The sequence below is a fragment of the Heloderma suspectum genome, chromosome 1, assembly GCF_057233095.1.
Source record: "Heloderma suspectum isolate Gila_16-S chromosome 1, 16-S_ref, whole genome shotgun sequence".
Taxonomy (NCBI): Eukaryota; Metazoa; Chordata; class Lepidosauria; order Squamata; family Helodermatidae; genus Heloderma; species Heloderma suspectum.
This window is the reverse complement of record NC_139458.1, coordinates 25,986,759-26,004,362: the sequence shown is the minus strand read 5'-3', so window position 1 is coordinate 26,004,362 and position 17,604 is coordinate 25,986,759. Positions and strand designations below refer to the sequence as shown.

Sequence of the window (17,604 nt, the reverse complement as noted above, 5' to 3'; positions counted from 1 at the left end):
CAGCTGCGGATCATTGAGGGATGGATGATATAGCTCTATCTAGTTTGAAAGTCGCATTAGGAAATTTCTACTGGAAAATAAAACTTACTTGACTCCCATTATCTGGGGAAGTATAGTCCAGTGATAAATCTTTCATTCTTAGCCAAAGTGGTGGTGGCTGAATATCGGAAGTGGTGGATGAATATTTTCAGGCTCTCATGGGTGAAAGGATTATCTACATCCATTTCAATTCAACTTCAGGCTGAGGCTTCAAGGTTGCCTTAGTTACCCTTCACTGTGGAGAATAGACCAGTGGAGGTGTTGGCTTTGATGTCAGTGGGGTGGGAAATCCACTCTGGGTTTCAGTCAGAACCAGTCAGAAATCTAAAGGAGCTATCCAATCTGCTGGATAGCTCCTTTAGAGTTCTGACTGGTTCTGACTGAAACTCTGAGTGGATTAACCACCCCATGACATCGGAGCCACCAAGCCTCCACTGGGATAGACAGAGAATGTGACCTGTTGGTTTTCTTGGATCTCTCAGCAGCTTTCAGTACCACTGGCTGCGAGACCATTCTGGACCAATGACTAGGTTTGGTGGCTCCATGCACTGGTGGTTCCACTCCTTCCTCGCTGGGAGATTGCAGAAGGAGGTACTGAGATATTGTTTTCTCTCTCTTTTGGAAACTCTCGTGTGGGATCCCACTGACCCCTGTGTTATTTTAACATCTATGTGAAACTGGTGGCTGAGGTCATTCAGAGATGTTCAGGTGGCTCTGCTTCTCCCTTGTATATGAACAAAGTAGTGCAGTGTCTTGTTTGTCTGGAAATAGTAATGGGCTGTATGAGGATAAATAAACTGAAACCTAATCCATAGAAGATGGGGCTGCTTGTGGCGCGCAACCCTAATTCTGGTAGAATGGCTGCCATGAAATGGTGGTCACACTCTTCCTAATTGATTGGGCTCATAGTCTGGGAGCGCTCTCAGATCCTGGCATCTTCCTGGATAGTGATTAGGAGCATGTACTACCAGCTGTATGGATAAAAGGAGATCGGAATGCTGTGGTGCATTCCCTGGTCATCTCTTGATTGGATTACTGTAAAGCATTTTACATTGGACTTCGCTTAAAGGCTATTCAGAAACTCCATCCAGTTCAGAATGCAATGGCCAGATATCAGGTGTTAGCAATATGTGTCTTCTGAGAGTTCCAGTAGTGCCACGTGGTGGATTGGGATCACACACATGCACGTGCACACACACACACCTCCCCATCTCTGGGTGGGATTGCTGGGAGGGTTAAAGTCTCCCCCTGCCCCTGTGATCCTGATCCAGATTGCTGTTTCTTTGCTGCTCATAGCAGCAGCAGTAGTGGCTGGTGGCTCTGATGTCAGTGGGGCGGTGAATCCACTCTGGGTTTCAGTCAGAACCAATCAGAACTTGCACCTTGGATAGTCTCTTTAGAATTCTGACTGAAACCTGGAGCAGATTCACCAGCCTCCACTGAGCAGCAGGGAGATGTCAGCTGACTGATCAGCTGGGCAGTGAGGAAAATCGGCAGGTTGCCCCAGGGCTCTCTGGACTGCAAAGGGAGTGGTCAAGGGCCACTAGTTGCCCATATGTGTTTTAATGCCTCGCCTTGATTAATAATGTCTGTTTACCTGTTTTATTGTTGGTTTATCATTGTTGACTTTATTTGTATTGTTATATTTTAAATGTAGCCCACTTTGGGATTCAGCTTGATTGAAAACATGTTAAAAATTGCCTGAATAAATGTGAGCTGAGCACTCTTGCAGAGCATTATAGGACCTTCCCACCTGTGCCCAGTTTTAGGGACAAAATTCATGGTATGCACAAAAGGTGTTTTTGTTTTGTTTTGTTTTAGAAAAGCATTTTCTGGGGAAAGGATCTGGAGCAGATAACAGATGGGGGAAGGAATACTCATCCCTTCCCCACCACCACATCTTTCCTCCTACCTACCCTGCAGTTTTGATTGATTGATTTGATTTGATTTGTACCCCGCCTTTCTACCAAAAAATGGTACTCAAGGCAGCTTGCAGTCACAATTAAAACTGATTACATCAATAAAACAAAGTAAACTAAACACACATTTTTAACCTGCATGGGAAAAAGCTCCAGGAGAAGAACTGGGGCAGAGAAATGGCACTTGGGAAAATTGTAAGAGTTTCCAAGCTGGTATTTGTTCTGTTTTTTGTTTTCTTTTGTTTTTACTGTCTTTAATATTATAAATTGTAGTTTAACATCCTCTTCCACCTAAAGCTACCTTTCTATATTGAGAGAGACAGACAGACAGACAGACAAGACTGATGGAGAGGGCATCAGGGCTACATTAACTGTGTTTGTATGTAACATTTTGTTAGTCTTTTAGTTGTCAGCTTTTTTCTTTTCTTTTTTTTAAACTCAGTGAAGTTTTTAATTTTGTTGAACCTACCTTCCTTTATGAATATTTTCAAACCAGAGTGCCATGGAGATATTCTGAGACACAGGGTTTGAACAGGACACATGCGTGGGAAGCTGTAATTCACTTCCACTATGAGTCCCGTATAAACATTTTGGCTATTCTTCCTTCACTCTTTCAGCATGAGCAGAGGGAGGTCTTTAAGGTACTGTCAGTGACCTGTAAACCCTCAGAGAATTTTGATGGATGTCATGAAGTTTCAGCAGCCCTTAATGTGGGGAAGTGGGTCGCTGAGCATCTCAGTATTCTTTGGTGGTGCTCCAGCAACAGGTGGCAGACTTATTAGCTTGCATTCCACTAGAGCATAATTGATCAGCTGCTAAATTACTTATGTCTGGCTTGGGGCATGGCGTCTACCATAAGCAAACAAATGATGCCCAGGTTACTCCAGTTTGACTCTTCCATAAATTGGGAGGAATGCTGTATCTGAATTCAGTTCACTTACAATTACAATTGTAATTCAGTTCACTTACAATTACAATTACAATTTAAAAAAAAAAAAAACAACCCACCCTTCCCCATAGAAGTTTAAGGTGGCATGCATGGTCAGTCTGTCCTCTTTTATTCTCAGAACAGCCCCGTGAGGTAGGTTGGGCTAAGAGATACTTACTGGGCCAAGGTCTTCCAGTGAGCTCCATGGCTGAGTTCAGATTTGAACCCAAGTCTCCCTGATCAGATTCCAACACTTTTTCCTCTACACTGTACTGGCTCCATATCTAGCAGCTACATCTTTTTTTCTTTCATTTTTATTCTAGAGTAGGTGCAGGGGCCCCAAACTGGACTGGGACCCTAGTGTGGGGGTATGGAAGCTTTAAACCATCCTCCCGTGGGCTCAGTCTGGATTGGGGAGCCTTGTGCTTACTCTAGAGTAAAAATGAGCGGGGGGGGGAGATGTAGCTGCTAGATTTGGGCTGTTTGGGCCCTAAGAGAAGGGAAGAAAGGGATTTTCACTAAATAGTTCAGTTCTCATTAGAAAACCTCATGATAGGACAGCTGTGGCCAAGTATCAGGAGTGTTTCAGCACCAGAGAGCTTGGTTTACAAGTGACCTTGGGAGGTGCTGATAGTCTTGCTTCTAGCTATGCTTGTTGTTGTTCAGTCGTTCAGTCGTGTCCGACTCTTCGTGACCCCATGGACCATAGCACGCCAGGCCTTCCTGTCCTGCGCTCTCTCCCGGAGCGTGCTCAAGTTCATATTCATTGCATCGGTGATGCTATCTAGCCATCTCATCCTCTGCCGTCCCCTTCTCCTTTTGCCTTCAGTCTTTCCCAGCATCAGGGTCTTTTCCAGGGAGTTTTCTCTTCGCATTAGGTGGCCAAAATATTGGAGCTTCAGCTTCATTATCTGTCCTTCCAAAGAGCACTCAGGGTTGATTTCCTTTAGGATGGACTGATTTGACCTCCTTGCAGTCCAGGGGACTCGTAAGAGTCTTCTCCAGCACCACAGTTCGAAAGCATCAATTCTTCGGCGCTCAGCCTTCCTTATAGTCCAGCTCTCACAGCCATACATTACTACTGGGAAAACCATAGCTTTGATTAGACGGACCTTTGTCGGCAAGGTGATGTCTCTGCTTCTTACTATGCTGTCTAGGTTTGCCATAGCTTTCCTCCCAAGGAGCAAGCGTCTTTTAATTTCATGGCTACAGTCACCGTCTGCGGTGATCTTGGAGCCCAAGAAAGTAAAATCTGTCACTGCTTCCATTTCTTCCCCTTCTATATGCCAGGAAGTGATAGGGCCAGATGCCATGATCTTAGTTTTTTTAATGTTGAGTTTCAAACCAGCTTTTGCACTCTCCTCTTTCACCCTCAACAAGAGGCTCTTGAGATCCTCTTCGCTTTCTGCCATTAGGGTGGTATCGTCTGCATATCGGAGGTTGTTGATAATTCTCCCGGCAATCTTAATTCCGACCTCTGATTCATCCAACCCGGCATTTCTCATGATGTACTCTGCATATAAGTTAAATAAGCAGGGTGACAATATGCAGCCTTGTCGTACTCCTTTCCCAATTTTGAACCAATCGGTTGTTCCATGTCTGGTTCTTACTGTTGCTTCTTGACCCTCGTACAGGTTTCTCAGGAGACAGGTAAGGTGGTCTGGTACTCCCATCACTTTAAGAATTTGCCACAGTTTGTTGTGATCCACACAATCAAAGGCTTTAGCGTAGTCAATGAAGCAGAAATAGACGTTTTTCTGGAATTCTCTTGCTTTCTCCATGATGCAGCGAATGTTGGCGATTTGATCTCTAGTTCCTCTGCCTCTTCTAAACCCAGCTTGTACTTCCGGTAGTTCTCGGTTCGCATACTGCTGAAGCCTAGCTTGTAGGATTTTGAGCATCACCTTGCTGGCATGTGAAATGAGCGCAATTGTGCGGTAGTTTGAACACTCTTTGGCGTTGCCCTTCTTTGGAATTGGAATGTAAACTGACCTTTTCCAGTCTTGTGGCCACTGTTGAGTGTTCCAGATTTGTTGGCATATTGAATGCAGCACTTTAACAGCATCATCTTTTAGGATTTTAAATAGCTCGGCTGGAATACTGTCATCTCCGCTAGCTTTGTTGTTACTAATGCTTCCTAAGGCCCACTTGACTTCACTCTCTAGGATGTCCGGCTCAAGTTCAGTGACCGCACTATCATGGCTATCAGGGACATTCAAATCTTTCCTGTATAGTTCTTCTGTGTATTCTTGCCACCTCTTCTTAATCTCATCTGCTTCTGTTAGGTCCCTGCCTTCTTTGTCCTTGATCATGCCCGTCTTTGCACAAAACGTTCCCTTGAGATCTCCAATTTTCTTGAAGAGATCTCTAGTCTTTCCCATTCTGTTGTTTTCCTCGATTTCTTTGCATTGTTCATTTAAGAAGGCCTTCTTGTCTCTCCTTGCTATTCTCTGGAACTCTGCATTCAGTTGGAGATATCTTCCCCTTTCTCCCTTGCTTTTCGCTTCCCTTCTTTCGTGAGCTACTTATAAAGCCTCATCAGACAGCCACTTGGCTTTCTTGCATTGCTTTTTCTTTGGGACGGATTTCGTTGCTGCCTCCTGAACAATGTTACGGACCTCCGTCCATAGTTCCTCAGGCACTCTGTCTATCAGGTCTAATCCCTGAAATCTATTCCTCACCTCCACTGTATATTCATCAGGGATATGATTTAGGTCATACCTGAAAGGTTTAGTGGCTTTCCCTACGTTCTTCAATTTAAGCCGAAATTTTGCAAGAAGCAGCTCATGATCTGAGCCACAGTCAGCTCCAGGTCTTGTTTTTACTGACTGTATGGAGCTTCTCCATCTTTGGCTGCAAAGGACATAATCAATCTGATTTCGATATTGACCATCTGGTGACGTCCATGTGTAGAGTCGCCTCTTGTGCTGTTGGAAAAGAGTGTTTGCTATGATCAGCATGTTCTCTTGGCAAAACTCTATTAGCTTTTGTCCTGCTTCATTTTGTACACCAAGGCCATGCCTGCCTGTTATCCCGGTGATTTCTTGACTTCCTACTTTAGCATTCCAATCCCCTATGATGAAGAGGACATCTTTTTTTGGTGTTAGTTCTAGAAGGTGTTGTAGGTCTTCATAGAACCGATCAACCTCAGCTTCTTCGGCCTCAGTGGTTGGGGCATAGACTTGAATTACTGTGATGTTGAATGGTTTGCCTTGGATTCGTACTGAGATCATTCTATCATTTTTAAGATTGTACCCCAGTACTGCTTTTCCCACCCTTTTGTTGACTATGAGTGCTACTCCATTTCTTCTAAGGGATTCTTGCCCACAATAGTAGATATGATGGTCACCTGAATTAAATTCGCCCATGCCTGTCCATTTGAGTTCGCTGATTCCCAAGATGTCGATGTTCAATCTTGCCATCTCATGTTTGACCACCTCCAGCTTACCTTGATTCATTGATCTGACATTCCAGGTTCCTAAACCATATTGTTCTTTACAGCATCGGATTTTCTTTTCACCGCCAGACACATCCACAGCTGAGTGTCCTTTCGGGTTTGGCCCAGCCGCTTCACTCTTTCTGGCGCTACTTGGAAATACCCTCTGCTCTTCCCCAGTAGCATATTGGACACCTTCCGACCTGAGGGGCTCATCTTCCGGCGTCATCTCTTTTAGCCTTGTGATACGTTCCATGGGGTTTTCTTGGCAAGAATACTGGAGTGGGTTGCCATTTCCTTCTCCAGTGGACCACATTTTGTCAGAACTCTCTGCCATGACCTGTCCGTCTTGGGTGGCCCTGCACGGCATAGCTTATGGCTTCACTGAGTTACGCAAGCCCCTTCGCCACAACAAGGCAGTGATCCATGAAGGGGATGCTATCATGGCCCAGTTGCAAAGGGGCTTGCTAGCAACGAACCTATGAGTGTCTTACAGGGTCAGAGGACAGGAGGCAATAGCAGATGCTGTAATAAAAGCAGTCCATAGTCCCTGGGCCAGGGGATGTTCTGGCTACTTGCCATCAGTGGAAAGAGGACTTATAACTTAACATACTATATTTCTGGTAACATTGTTCCCCAAAATGTCACAGGCTGAGTCATGGAATGCTTGTTCAAAATTCAGGGGTTTTATTGCAAACCCATAGAGGAGGTGTCAGGAAGGAAAAGGAGCCCCCCATTGCCTCCACCTAACTTGCTTCTCCTTGGGTTCCAAAAGCATGGTTGTCCTTGGGAAAAAAATTGCTTGAGGGAGGCAATTTGAGGCATAGAAATAGTTGGGTGTGAAAAGTGCCCCCTCTACCACTTTTCTGCTCTGAATTCTACCTCCCCAAAGCTCCTTTTCATTTTTAAAAAATCCCTTGGGGCTCAGTTACACACATTGTGTGTGTCACGTGCAAACAGCTTCTGAAGGAGGTGACTGATCTGTCTCAGACAGGCCACGTGTGTGTGAAAGCTGACTGTTGCTAAAAATAATTCCGTGTGCTGGATGTGTACATGAGGTTTGGCAGAGTATAAATACAAAATTCATGCAGGGCAGCTGCCTTTAGCCACTGGCTATAAGGACCTGAGAACTTTTAATTAGACACTGGTTAGTCAGTGTCTTCAAGCAATTTGTAGTCCTGATCTGACAGTTATCCGCATTACAATGCCTGTCTTTTTCTGCATAGTTTTCACAGTGAGAGAAACCTTGCCCTCAGTTCTAGGGTCTTTGAAAACAGCATGATTTGTTTTCCCTGGATCATTGTGAGGATTCTCCCAATCTTGCCAAACTGATGATTATCTTTAGAACTAGCAGAATGCCTGTCATTATGATATGCTAAGATTGGAAGCTGGAATTATGTCTATCAAAGCAAGAATAGACAAAGCTCTCATCCTTTATGGCAAAAGACTACCGAGCTCCACTGATGGAAATTTGGCAAAACAAAGCTTTCTTGAGTAAATTGATAAAGGGTGGTTGGGCTCAGCGTTGGCTAGTGCTGTCTCAGGCCTATTTTGAGGACCCCCGCAATTCCCTAACTAACTTGGGTAAGCAGAGCATTAGAAACAGAATTTTTGAAGCAGATTGCTATGAAACTATTCAGGCTAGCCAACACCAGGCCTTCTCACCATGGTTCAGTTTTTTCAAGAGAGGACAATATTTACAACAGTATTTCCAGGATTTAACTTTTGTGGTGCTCAGAAAGTCTTTTACTGTCCTTCGTTTTCAAACCATACTGACTCCTTATTTGGATGGGGAGTACAATGGGATTCCTTTGGCTCAGCAGACCTGCATTTGTGGCTCTGTGGAAGTTGAGGATATAGTAACGTTATCTTCTTCATTGCCCCTTGAATGAGGAACCTAGGACTCGTTTTTGGACCTCCTGAAAAGTAGAGCTGTCAGGTCTCCTGTGGAAATCATCTGTGATCTACTGGCAGACTATAACAAATTTATTATAATGAGGGTCTCATCTTTTGCAGTAGCATCTCAAAATATCCGCTGTAACTTTTTAATGACATCTGCTGTGAATTGCCAAGGAGATCATTTAGTATAACATAAAGCTGCATGAGCTTGTCCAGTTTGTTCTTTTGGTATATTTCTGTTGTATGACACTGTTTTTTATTCTCAGCACCAGTTTTTAATTAACGTATTTTTTTAACATTTGTATGGTTATTCTGTTTTATTGTGGCCTGATCTTAGCATTTTTACTTCCTTATTTTCTATTTTTTTGTATATATAGCCGCCCAGATTCTGTTTTTAGGTATGCATTATTTGATGTTTTCGCTTTGGGCTTATGTTTTACATAGCCGTATTGTAACTTGTATTTGTAAAGGCCTTTGTGCTATGGACAAATAATAAACAATACAATACAATATGCAGAGTGTTTGTGGAGGGAAAGCCTGTATATTGCCAAAACCCAAAGAATGATTTTGAAGGATGTGTTTGCACTCTGCACACTCTGGGACATCGCTGGAGTGGGACTTAGGGCACCATCACACAAGACTTTTATCGTGCACTCATGGGTGGGTCACTCTTGGAAGTTTGTGGGTCCTTTTCACAACGATGTCAACCACCAGGGGACATCCAGTGGTATTTCCTGGTTATTCCATATTAAAAAGATGCAGAGATAATGGGCTTTTTCACACAGAGCTTTTATCCTGTTATTGAAATTGGTTACTCATGGAAGTTTGGGGGCCCTTTAGATGACATTGTCAACCTCCAGGGCACCTGCACTAAATGACCTTTATTCCATTTTTTTAAAAAGATCGGAGATAATGAGCTATCAAATTACAGTGCTTGAGTTGCACTTGAGTTCCCTCATGAAAAAGGAAAGGCCGCAATAATAGGAGCTAAACCACAGCGCCATCTAGCAGCTGTATAATGAAACATATGGAAGACTCAGATAAGTGGGGGAAGGAGGGGGGAAGGAAGCACGTGTAAAGGGAGTCCATCCTGCATTTAAAAGAGAAGCAGAACGCCCTGTTTTAAATGTGGGATTTTAAGCTGGTGTAGAGATGCTCAATGAGGTATTTAAATATCCCGGATTTTCCTTACTGTGTACAATTGTTGTTGCACTGTTAAACAGCCACTAGATGGTGCTGTTTTATTGAGATCTATGGAACATTGAAAATTAAAAACTTCCCCTCTCAGCAATCACATTGCTGCCGTCTGGGAGCCTGCCGTAAACGTAGGAAAGCTTTACAACAGTAGGACTGCAGCTTTTTTTCTTTAATGTAGAGACACCCTTAGCCTACCTCCTGGCCCCTGGAGAACCTAGTGTCTGGAACGTGGTCTAGGTTTTGTTCTCTCTTCTGTCCACTATCATAGCTTGTTTTCTTTTTTCCCTGGAATTCATTGGGAGTTATTAAGTAACCCCACACCTGCGTAGCCCCATTCTCTTTATCTGTCTGTCCCTGTCCTGCATTCTGTTTCTTGATGAAGTGCTATAGTGTGATGGAATCTGGGCTGTTTAAATGTGACTTTACCCCTTTTCATATGTTCTGGAACATGTGCACAGTGCAGCATAGCAGGCTGAGCCTTTGCAGTACCTGTGTTGTGTGGCACTTCGGCAGCATGCCTATGTGCACACAAATGTACATGTGTAGATTCCTCTCCATGTGATCAGGAACCAGGGTTCCCACTCATGTAGAGAGACCCCTACGTGTTTGCAAGTGTACATGAAGAGGCAGGTATTGCAGTGTGCTAGCAAATATTCCATGTACAGCGGGAGGGAGGGAACACAGCCTGCTGCGGTGATGCCATTCCTCCCATGCCCAGTGAACATCTTCGTGAGCCCCTGCCAAAGGAAGTGAGGCAGGTGGCTACTAGGAGGAGGGCCTTTTCTGCTGTGGCACCCCGGCTGTGGAATGAGCTTCCTAGTGAGGTTTGCCTGGCACCTACATTGTATTCCTTCCGGTGCCAGGTGAAGACCTTTATATTTTACCCGGCATTTTAACATTTCAGCTTCCTAGACTTTTAGCTTTGCTGTTTTAAATCTGTATTTTAAATCTCTGTATTTTAAATCTCTGCATCGCTGCTAGGTTTTATTTTGGTTTTATTCTGGTTGTATTGTTATATTGTGGTTTTAATGTTTTAATGTTTTTATATTTTATATTGTTTTACTGTGTGCTTTTTGGTTTTAATTTTTGTGAACCACCCAGAGAGCTTCAGCTATTGGGCAGTGTAGAAATGAAATGAATAAAAAATAATAAATAAAATAAAAACACGCATAGGAGCAGCCCAAACCTCTGGGAAGGTTTAAAAGAGAGCATGTTGGGACCTGGTGCTCTCTATATGTGCATGCATCAGGCTTGTAATGGGTGATGAGTGGTGGCTGCCTTTATGGGTCTGTTCCTGACTGTAGACTGTTTCTCCTTGGTGTTGCTGCTTAAATTGTTAAAGCAACTTAAATTGTTTTAAAAATGCTTTTTAAAATGATATTTGAAGGTTTTTGAGTATTTGAATAGGAAAGCAGTATTTAAATATTTTGAATGACTACAAATACATACACATGCATACATATTTGCATAATCCCTGTTATTTTGATGAGAGTTGTGTTTATGGACAGACAGCCATAGTTTGAAAAAAATGGAGCCTTTCCTTAGCTTTAACCATGGTTAACATCAGTGCCAGTGACCTGCTTAACCATGGTTAAGCGGGAAGGAAGGAATTTGCTTTAGAGAGGGCATGGAAGGCAACACACATTCAGACACTGGCTCCCTGTTTGCTAATCATATTTAGAAGGGGAGCAGTGTTGCATCTGCATCAGCTCTTGTTGTTTAATAAAATGTCGACTAGAATAAAAGCTTGGCTTTTTTTCTATAGCACATTCACTTCATTTCATCTGAAGTGGTTGCTTATGTCTCAAACAGTCTTAAGCAAAATATGGTCCATTAAAAAGGTTTCACTTTTACTTATTTTGTAAGTCCGGTCCTAACCATGTTCATCTGGAAGCATGTCCCACTGATCTCAGTGGAGCTTATTTGCAGGCAAGTATGCATAGGAGTTCGGACTTCGTGTCTCATTGAAAGGGTCCACACAAGCAAACTAGAAGGCCAGGTTTAGACATAACATATCTCGGTTTATTAAGCCAGGATATGCCTGCGCATTGGGCCTCCCGCCACCCCTTCCCTCCGCTCTACTCCATGTGCTGCAATAGATGATTTCCTTGGTTAATTAGCCATAGCTTTACATTACATCCAAACTGAGAAACTCTAGTTACAGGGTTTGGAACAAACCAGGATCTGAAACCAACTTCAAACCATGGTTTCAGATCCTGATTTGGTTCAGACCTGATAACCAGAGTTTTGCAATTCAGATGTAATGTTTAATTACTTAGGTTTAATTAATTCAAGACGGTTAAGAAGTCTTCAGTCAAGCCACACAGGGAAAGGGTGGTGTGAGGACAGAGTGCATGGGCACGAGGCTCATGCATATTTCAGCTTAATAAGCCAAGATGTGTTATGTCCAAACCAGGCCATCATATTACTTGATGGAAGTATGCAAGCACACAAGTGCCCAGTTAGAGCCAAACTAGATGTGGCAGTAAATGTGTCGTTGTATTTAACTGTTGTCAGGTCTGTAACAGGAGACAAATGGGTTAAATTCACCCTCTTCACCTGCTGTCCTCATAATTATCAGCTGACCCACCTGAAGCTATTTGAATTTTTAAAATTCTGCATCTTTAAAGTCATGTTTGTCAGCTCTGCTGTCTTATGGTACAGGACCAGTGGTAGCAAGCAAATCGGACTCCAACAATATTGGCATCAAGCGCCGATGTCTGAGAAGTTGCACCCATCTTTCCTTATAGGATCAGTCTATTTCTGGTCTGTGTCAGCTTTGCACGTGTTCATTTCCAAGTCAATTTCATCCCATTTTTACATTAATCTGTGATTATTATTTTTTTAAGCTGAATGAAAAGTCATACTTAAATATGTATTTTGAACATATTTTCTCACAAAATACACATTTCTAAATGCATTTTCTCTGCAAATATGCATTTCTAACGTGTTTTATCCTAAAATCTGTATTTATTTGCATTTTGGTATGTTTTTTGAGCTGGGAACTGTGTAGAAAAATTTGAACAAGGGCAATATATGAAGAACTGACAGGGGAGCACTGTAGAGGAAGAATTGGACCAGCTTTCCTCAGCATGTTTTCCCTTCCCCTCACATGCCTTACAAGGAAAACATGAGATAGGGAATCCTGGCCTCTTTTCCTAATTCTTAGTTGCATCCTGCAATAGGTCCCCTTTAGCACAAGCATCTTGCCCCATAATGCTTGTCTTTGGTGGCGCCCGTGTGGCAGATACTTCCTGTATCGGCTTTTTAGTCATCAACAGAGAGATAGCAACAGCACAGCCAAAATCCATTGGCTCTGAAGGTTCATTGTGTCATGGCTGGCCACTGGGTACTACTCCAGTTTAATTAGTCCTTGAATAATCTCCTAGTCTTCAGATCCCATAGGAATATTCCTATCATCTTTGCAATGATAACATTGTTGTTGTAATACCTTCTAGGTCCAACAACCCAACGCCAGGTTCAAAATGGACCTTCTCCAGATGAAATGGAAATTCAGAGAAGGTAAGGAGCAAAAACTCCACAGAAACAATTCACATTCAAGTTGTGTGTTGTTGTTGTTTTGTTTTGTTTTTTTTAAAAAACAGCTGTTAGTCATTATTTAAACTAATGTCCCCATCAAAACATCTCTGAATTCATTCAGGAGGTGTGTCACTGTACAGATCCATTATGGTTCAACCACTTGAAAGCCTTATGAGACATGGCACAATAGATGGAGTGTATCTCATTGACATCAGTGATAATTTTAGCTTGATAGTCCTGATCTATTAATCAGGATTTTGGCAACCAATGTGCTCCCCCCTCCCCCCGTTGATCGGAACATTTTACCAGTTGTGACTGTAGTAGTCTGGCCTCTGTCAGTTCCATTCCGTAATATAAGGCACCATAGGAAAGATTCCTCAGCATGAAGGTCATGTCATAGCAGCATTGCATATTTACATGTTATTGCTGTCTCAGACCAAGGTATGTGTGAGACAGACCTGCTCACACAGCGGTGCTTTTTTCTTTTCCTTTTTTAAACAAGCCTCCTCCTCTATTAGTACATAGGGCTGACTCTGTAAGAGCGGAGGGCAGAGCCCATGAATGTGGCTCTTTGAATCCTTGTCTAGCATTAGCCTTTGCTAGGGGTGGGGTAATCACTGTGGGTAGTAAAATCAAAGTACTTAGAACAATCAAGACCAGTTTTGGGTATTGCACAGCATGCTGGGATGCAGCAATAAACATTAGTTCATAAGCTATCTGGTTAATTTTTTTAAGTTTATTTATTACGCCTCTTTAGAAAGCTTAATGTGCTGGACCTCTAACTAGCAATGAAGGATCACATTATACAGAGAACAACCTAATGGCTTTCCCCCTTTTCCTCCCTCCAGTCATCTGTATGCAGACTCAGACCAAACTTCTTCTCTGTGTGTTTGACAAGAGAAAGGCTCTCTTCACACCTGGCATTTTATCCCACTACAAACCGGTCCTTTTGATTCCAGATCCTTTCTAGGATTTATACCGGCTCTACATACAGGCATCTCTCCGAGCGCATCCCTCCACTCTGTACCTTTTCATGGCTGAGTGGAGCTGCACGGAATAATCAGGACAGAAGGGGGCTGCTGGCTCCGTGCTCCCTCCCCTCCTGTGATCATTGGTTCCTGTAACATGATTGATGGCTCCGCCCATCCCTCCATTCCTCCACAGCAGGAGGGAAGTCGGAAGCCCTTCTAGTGGCCTGGATAGTGGGCTATGGGAGCTGGTCCTTCCTCCGACTTTGTGTCGAGGGAGAGAGAGTCTTCTTGGTGGCTTACCCCTAGGTTGCTGGCTCTGCTAGTCCTTCTCTGCTGAATATGTCAGTATGTGATGGAATTAAATGCAGTATATTGCTTGCACTACTGAGTTTGAAGGGTATACCGATTTCTGGGTTCCCAACTACAGAAGTAAGAAATCCACAAACAGACTTGTATACAGTCAATGCACTAAGCCATCCCTAGCAGCATCCCACCCCCAGGTGACTGCTTCATGGGGGACGCCTTCATTAGACCTGGCTTGCTTCCCCCCGCCCCCCGCACATGCTGTTTTTGCTCTTCCCTCTTATTCTGGCTTCCCAGTGACCCTGTAAGGTGGGCTAGGAGAAGAGATAATGGCTGGCTAGATGGGAGGGAGTACTATGGAAAACCACCTCACCATTACTGCCTTATCTAAAACAACAAACACACAAAAGAAACCACTAAATTACCATTCCAAGCTCTGCATGATGAATTTATTTAGGGAAGGAGAAAAGGCACTTTTAATACCCATTGAAATCCTAACTGTCAAGCCTTTCTCCTGCATAGCTGAGACGGGAGACTCCCCCATCCACCCTGGTAGGAAAAAAGCCCATCAGTCTAGTGAGCAAAAGGGAGAAGAAGCAGTCAGTGAAGTCAATGGGAGGGGGAGGTTCAAAGTAAATGCATTGAAGTTAGGGATGTACGAATCTCCTTACCTGGGCTCCACAGGGGGGTCCGCGGGGGAGGCGAGGCGATCTGTTCCTCCCCCCTGGAATCCTCGCTGGCCAGCTCCACTCCGCGGTGAGTCCACAGAGCCGCCGGCCGGCTCCATTCCACAAGTGATACGGCCACCATTGCCATGCCGTATCACTGCGGATGAGAAACAGGAAGTGATCCATACGCAAATGGCATCCGCTACGCCATTTGCATCCCTATTTCTTCTTACGATAGGCTACGCGTCTGTATTTATGTAGCTATTTACATAGCCTATCGCGTGAAAAAATGTCCCTGCTTTTTCATGCGATTACACAGCTATTTACATAGCCTATCGCATGAAAAAGCAGGGACATTTTTTCACGCGATAGGCTATGTAAATAGCTACATAAATACAGACGCGTAGCCTATTGCAAGAAGAAACAGGGACGCAAATGGCATGGCGGATGCCATTTGCATCCAGATCACTTCCTGTTTCTCATCCGCAGCGATATGGACGGCAATGGTGGCCATATTGCTTGCGGAATGGAGCTGCTGGCGAGGAGGATTTGGCTCCGCAATGATCCGGCAGGAGGCGGAGGTGAGTGGGAACGTTCCCCCATGGACTCTGGAGGCCAAATTCCCTGGAATTCAGCCTCATTGGAGTCCGTGGTGGAATTCTCCGCCATCCCTAATTGAAGTAGATGGGAGACCTTAAGACTGCTACTCCTATTTACAGATTTACAGTGCACTCCTATTCATTCCTACTCAGAAGCAAGCCACACAGATTTCAATGGCACTTACTCCCAGGAAAGGAAAGCCTTACAGGAGTTTGCTCAGAAGTAAGCACTGCTGTGTGCAGGGGGATCTCAGAGAAACATTTGGGATGGTTAACCACTTTACAGTTCAAACACCCGTAGTGGAATGGGAGAGAGGTAGAAATGGTCACTGGAAACGTTGGTCAGTGACCTGCCCCACCTCCCACCAATTTGTTGTCATGACAATGTTATTCAACACCGCCCAGCAACACCCCCTAGCACGCATCCACACAAAGAGGGTCAAAGCGCTAAAGGGGAAATATACACAGGGGAAAATGGCGATTTCAATCACAAGGACAGAAAATGCCAGGTTTTCCCCGTTCTTAGATAACACGGGAAGAGGGAGGGAAAGATGTGAGATAGCAGCAGCAGAACAGCAGCGTCATTTAAAGCTCCCGTGAAAGCCGGCGATGAAAGAAGAATGATTCTGCTAAAAAACCAAGGTGTGAACAGAGCCAAATTCTCATCTTGGCACATCACTGCTTGTCAAGAAACAAACAGTTGTGAGCTTGACCAGGTATGGACAAGGAATCCTATGCATGTTTAGAAAGAAAAAAAAGTCCTACAACTCCCAGCATTCCCTAGCCAGCCATGCTGGCTGGGGAATGCTGGGAGTTGTAGGCCTTTTTTTCTGTCTAAACATGCATAGGATTGCACCCTAAGTTACTGAGTTTAAAAAGAAAAGGCAAGTTGATTCAAACCTGGAGCTAGGTCACTGTATTATTCATATTATTATTAGAAAAAGATTTACGTGTCAGTCTTCAGCTAGCAAGGGTTTGTCTCAGGGTTTGTTCCACATTGCTGCATGGGTCCACAGCACCATTGGAGCACAGACAGAAAGCAGGCATACGAAAAGCCAAAAACAGCAGAAGTTTTGCACTGCCTCCAGTGCTCTAAATTCTAAATGGGAAAATAGTACACATTCCTTGCCATTCCTGAACCTTAGGTCTGTTTGAGCTCACTCCGTTCAGTCTACAGAAGCAATCTTCATTGTGTAAAATCATGCATTTAATTTGCATCAAGAATGCCCCAACTTATTTATCATCTTTTGTCACTGGATTTTCCCAGTAAAATTAAGAAGATCCACTGCAAAACAAAGAAAAGGTTTTATTTTAGTTAAAACAGAGTGTAAAATGTATTTGGAAAATATATTTTAAGTTTACTACTCCAAATTCCCACTTCATATATTTGAACCTTCTTTAATATATAGAATTGAAGGATTCTTCCTTTTCTCTTCTAACAGGTTGTGAGTAATTTCTAAAGGTAGACATATTGTATTCATATTAATATGTATGTTCAAACTGCTGTACTGTCATTCATGCTTTTTAATTAACCAAGGAGAGGTCAGATTATAACCCTGAATCTTCAGGATGGTTAAGATGTAAAAGGCCCTCTGGTGGGAGTTCCTCAAAACTGCATGCTTCTATAAAAAGTACAGTCACAATATACGAGACTGATGGAAACACATCTTATATCATCTTCCTAGCACTGAAGTGGGGAATAAGATAATGCACTGCTACATTAACACCTGGTTGGGGGTTGCATATTCATAATGGTGGCTGGCACACTCCACAGCTCCTCAAGGGTAAATTAACCCAAGATGGGCTGTCGTGTCATGTAAACCAGGTCAGTGAATGAAATCTGATGTAGTTACTATCTTGTCCAAGAGTTTTCTGTTAGATATGCAGTAGTTATCAAGCCAGCCCCAAACTGGGCCTACCTCATTCTAAGGAGCATTTGCTCAAAATGTATTTTAGGAGCTAAAGCTGGATTCTTTTCAAACTCCTCTGTTTTAGGCAGGCAATGGAGCAGCAGCAGCAACAGCGCCAGGAATCTCTGGAAAGAAGAACCTCTACCACAGGCACGTATCATGCTTTTGCAAGCAAGGCAAGGCAAGCTTTTTCCC

The 17,604-nt window shown here is 43.5% G+C and overlaps 1 protein-coding gene across 7 annotated transcripts in view; it reads left to right on the top strand.

Annotated features, from left to right (window-relative positions):
- Positions 1–17,604, top strand: part of EVL (Enah/Vasp-like) — a 241,172-nt gene that overhangs the window by 196,036 nt on the left and 27,532 nt on the right. For all 7 annotated transcript variants that reach the window (XM_084838859.1, XM_084838889.1, XM_084838839.1 and 4 more), the window contains exons 4-5: positions 12,877–12,940; positions 17,495–17,559. In XM_084838859.1, the coding sequence (XP_084694985.1) occupies positions 12,877–12,940; positions 17,495–17,559 (129 nt within the window). The remainder of the gene's footprint in view (positions 1–12,876; positions 12,941–17,494; positions 17,560–17,604) is intronic.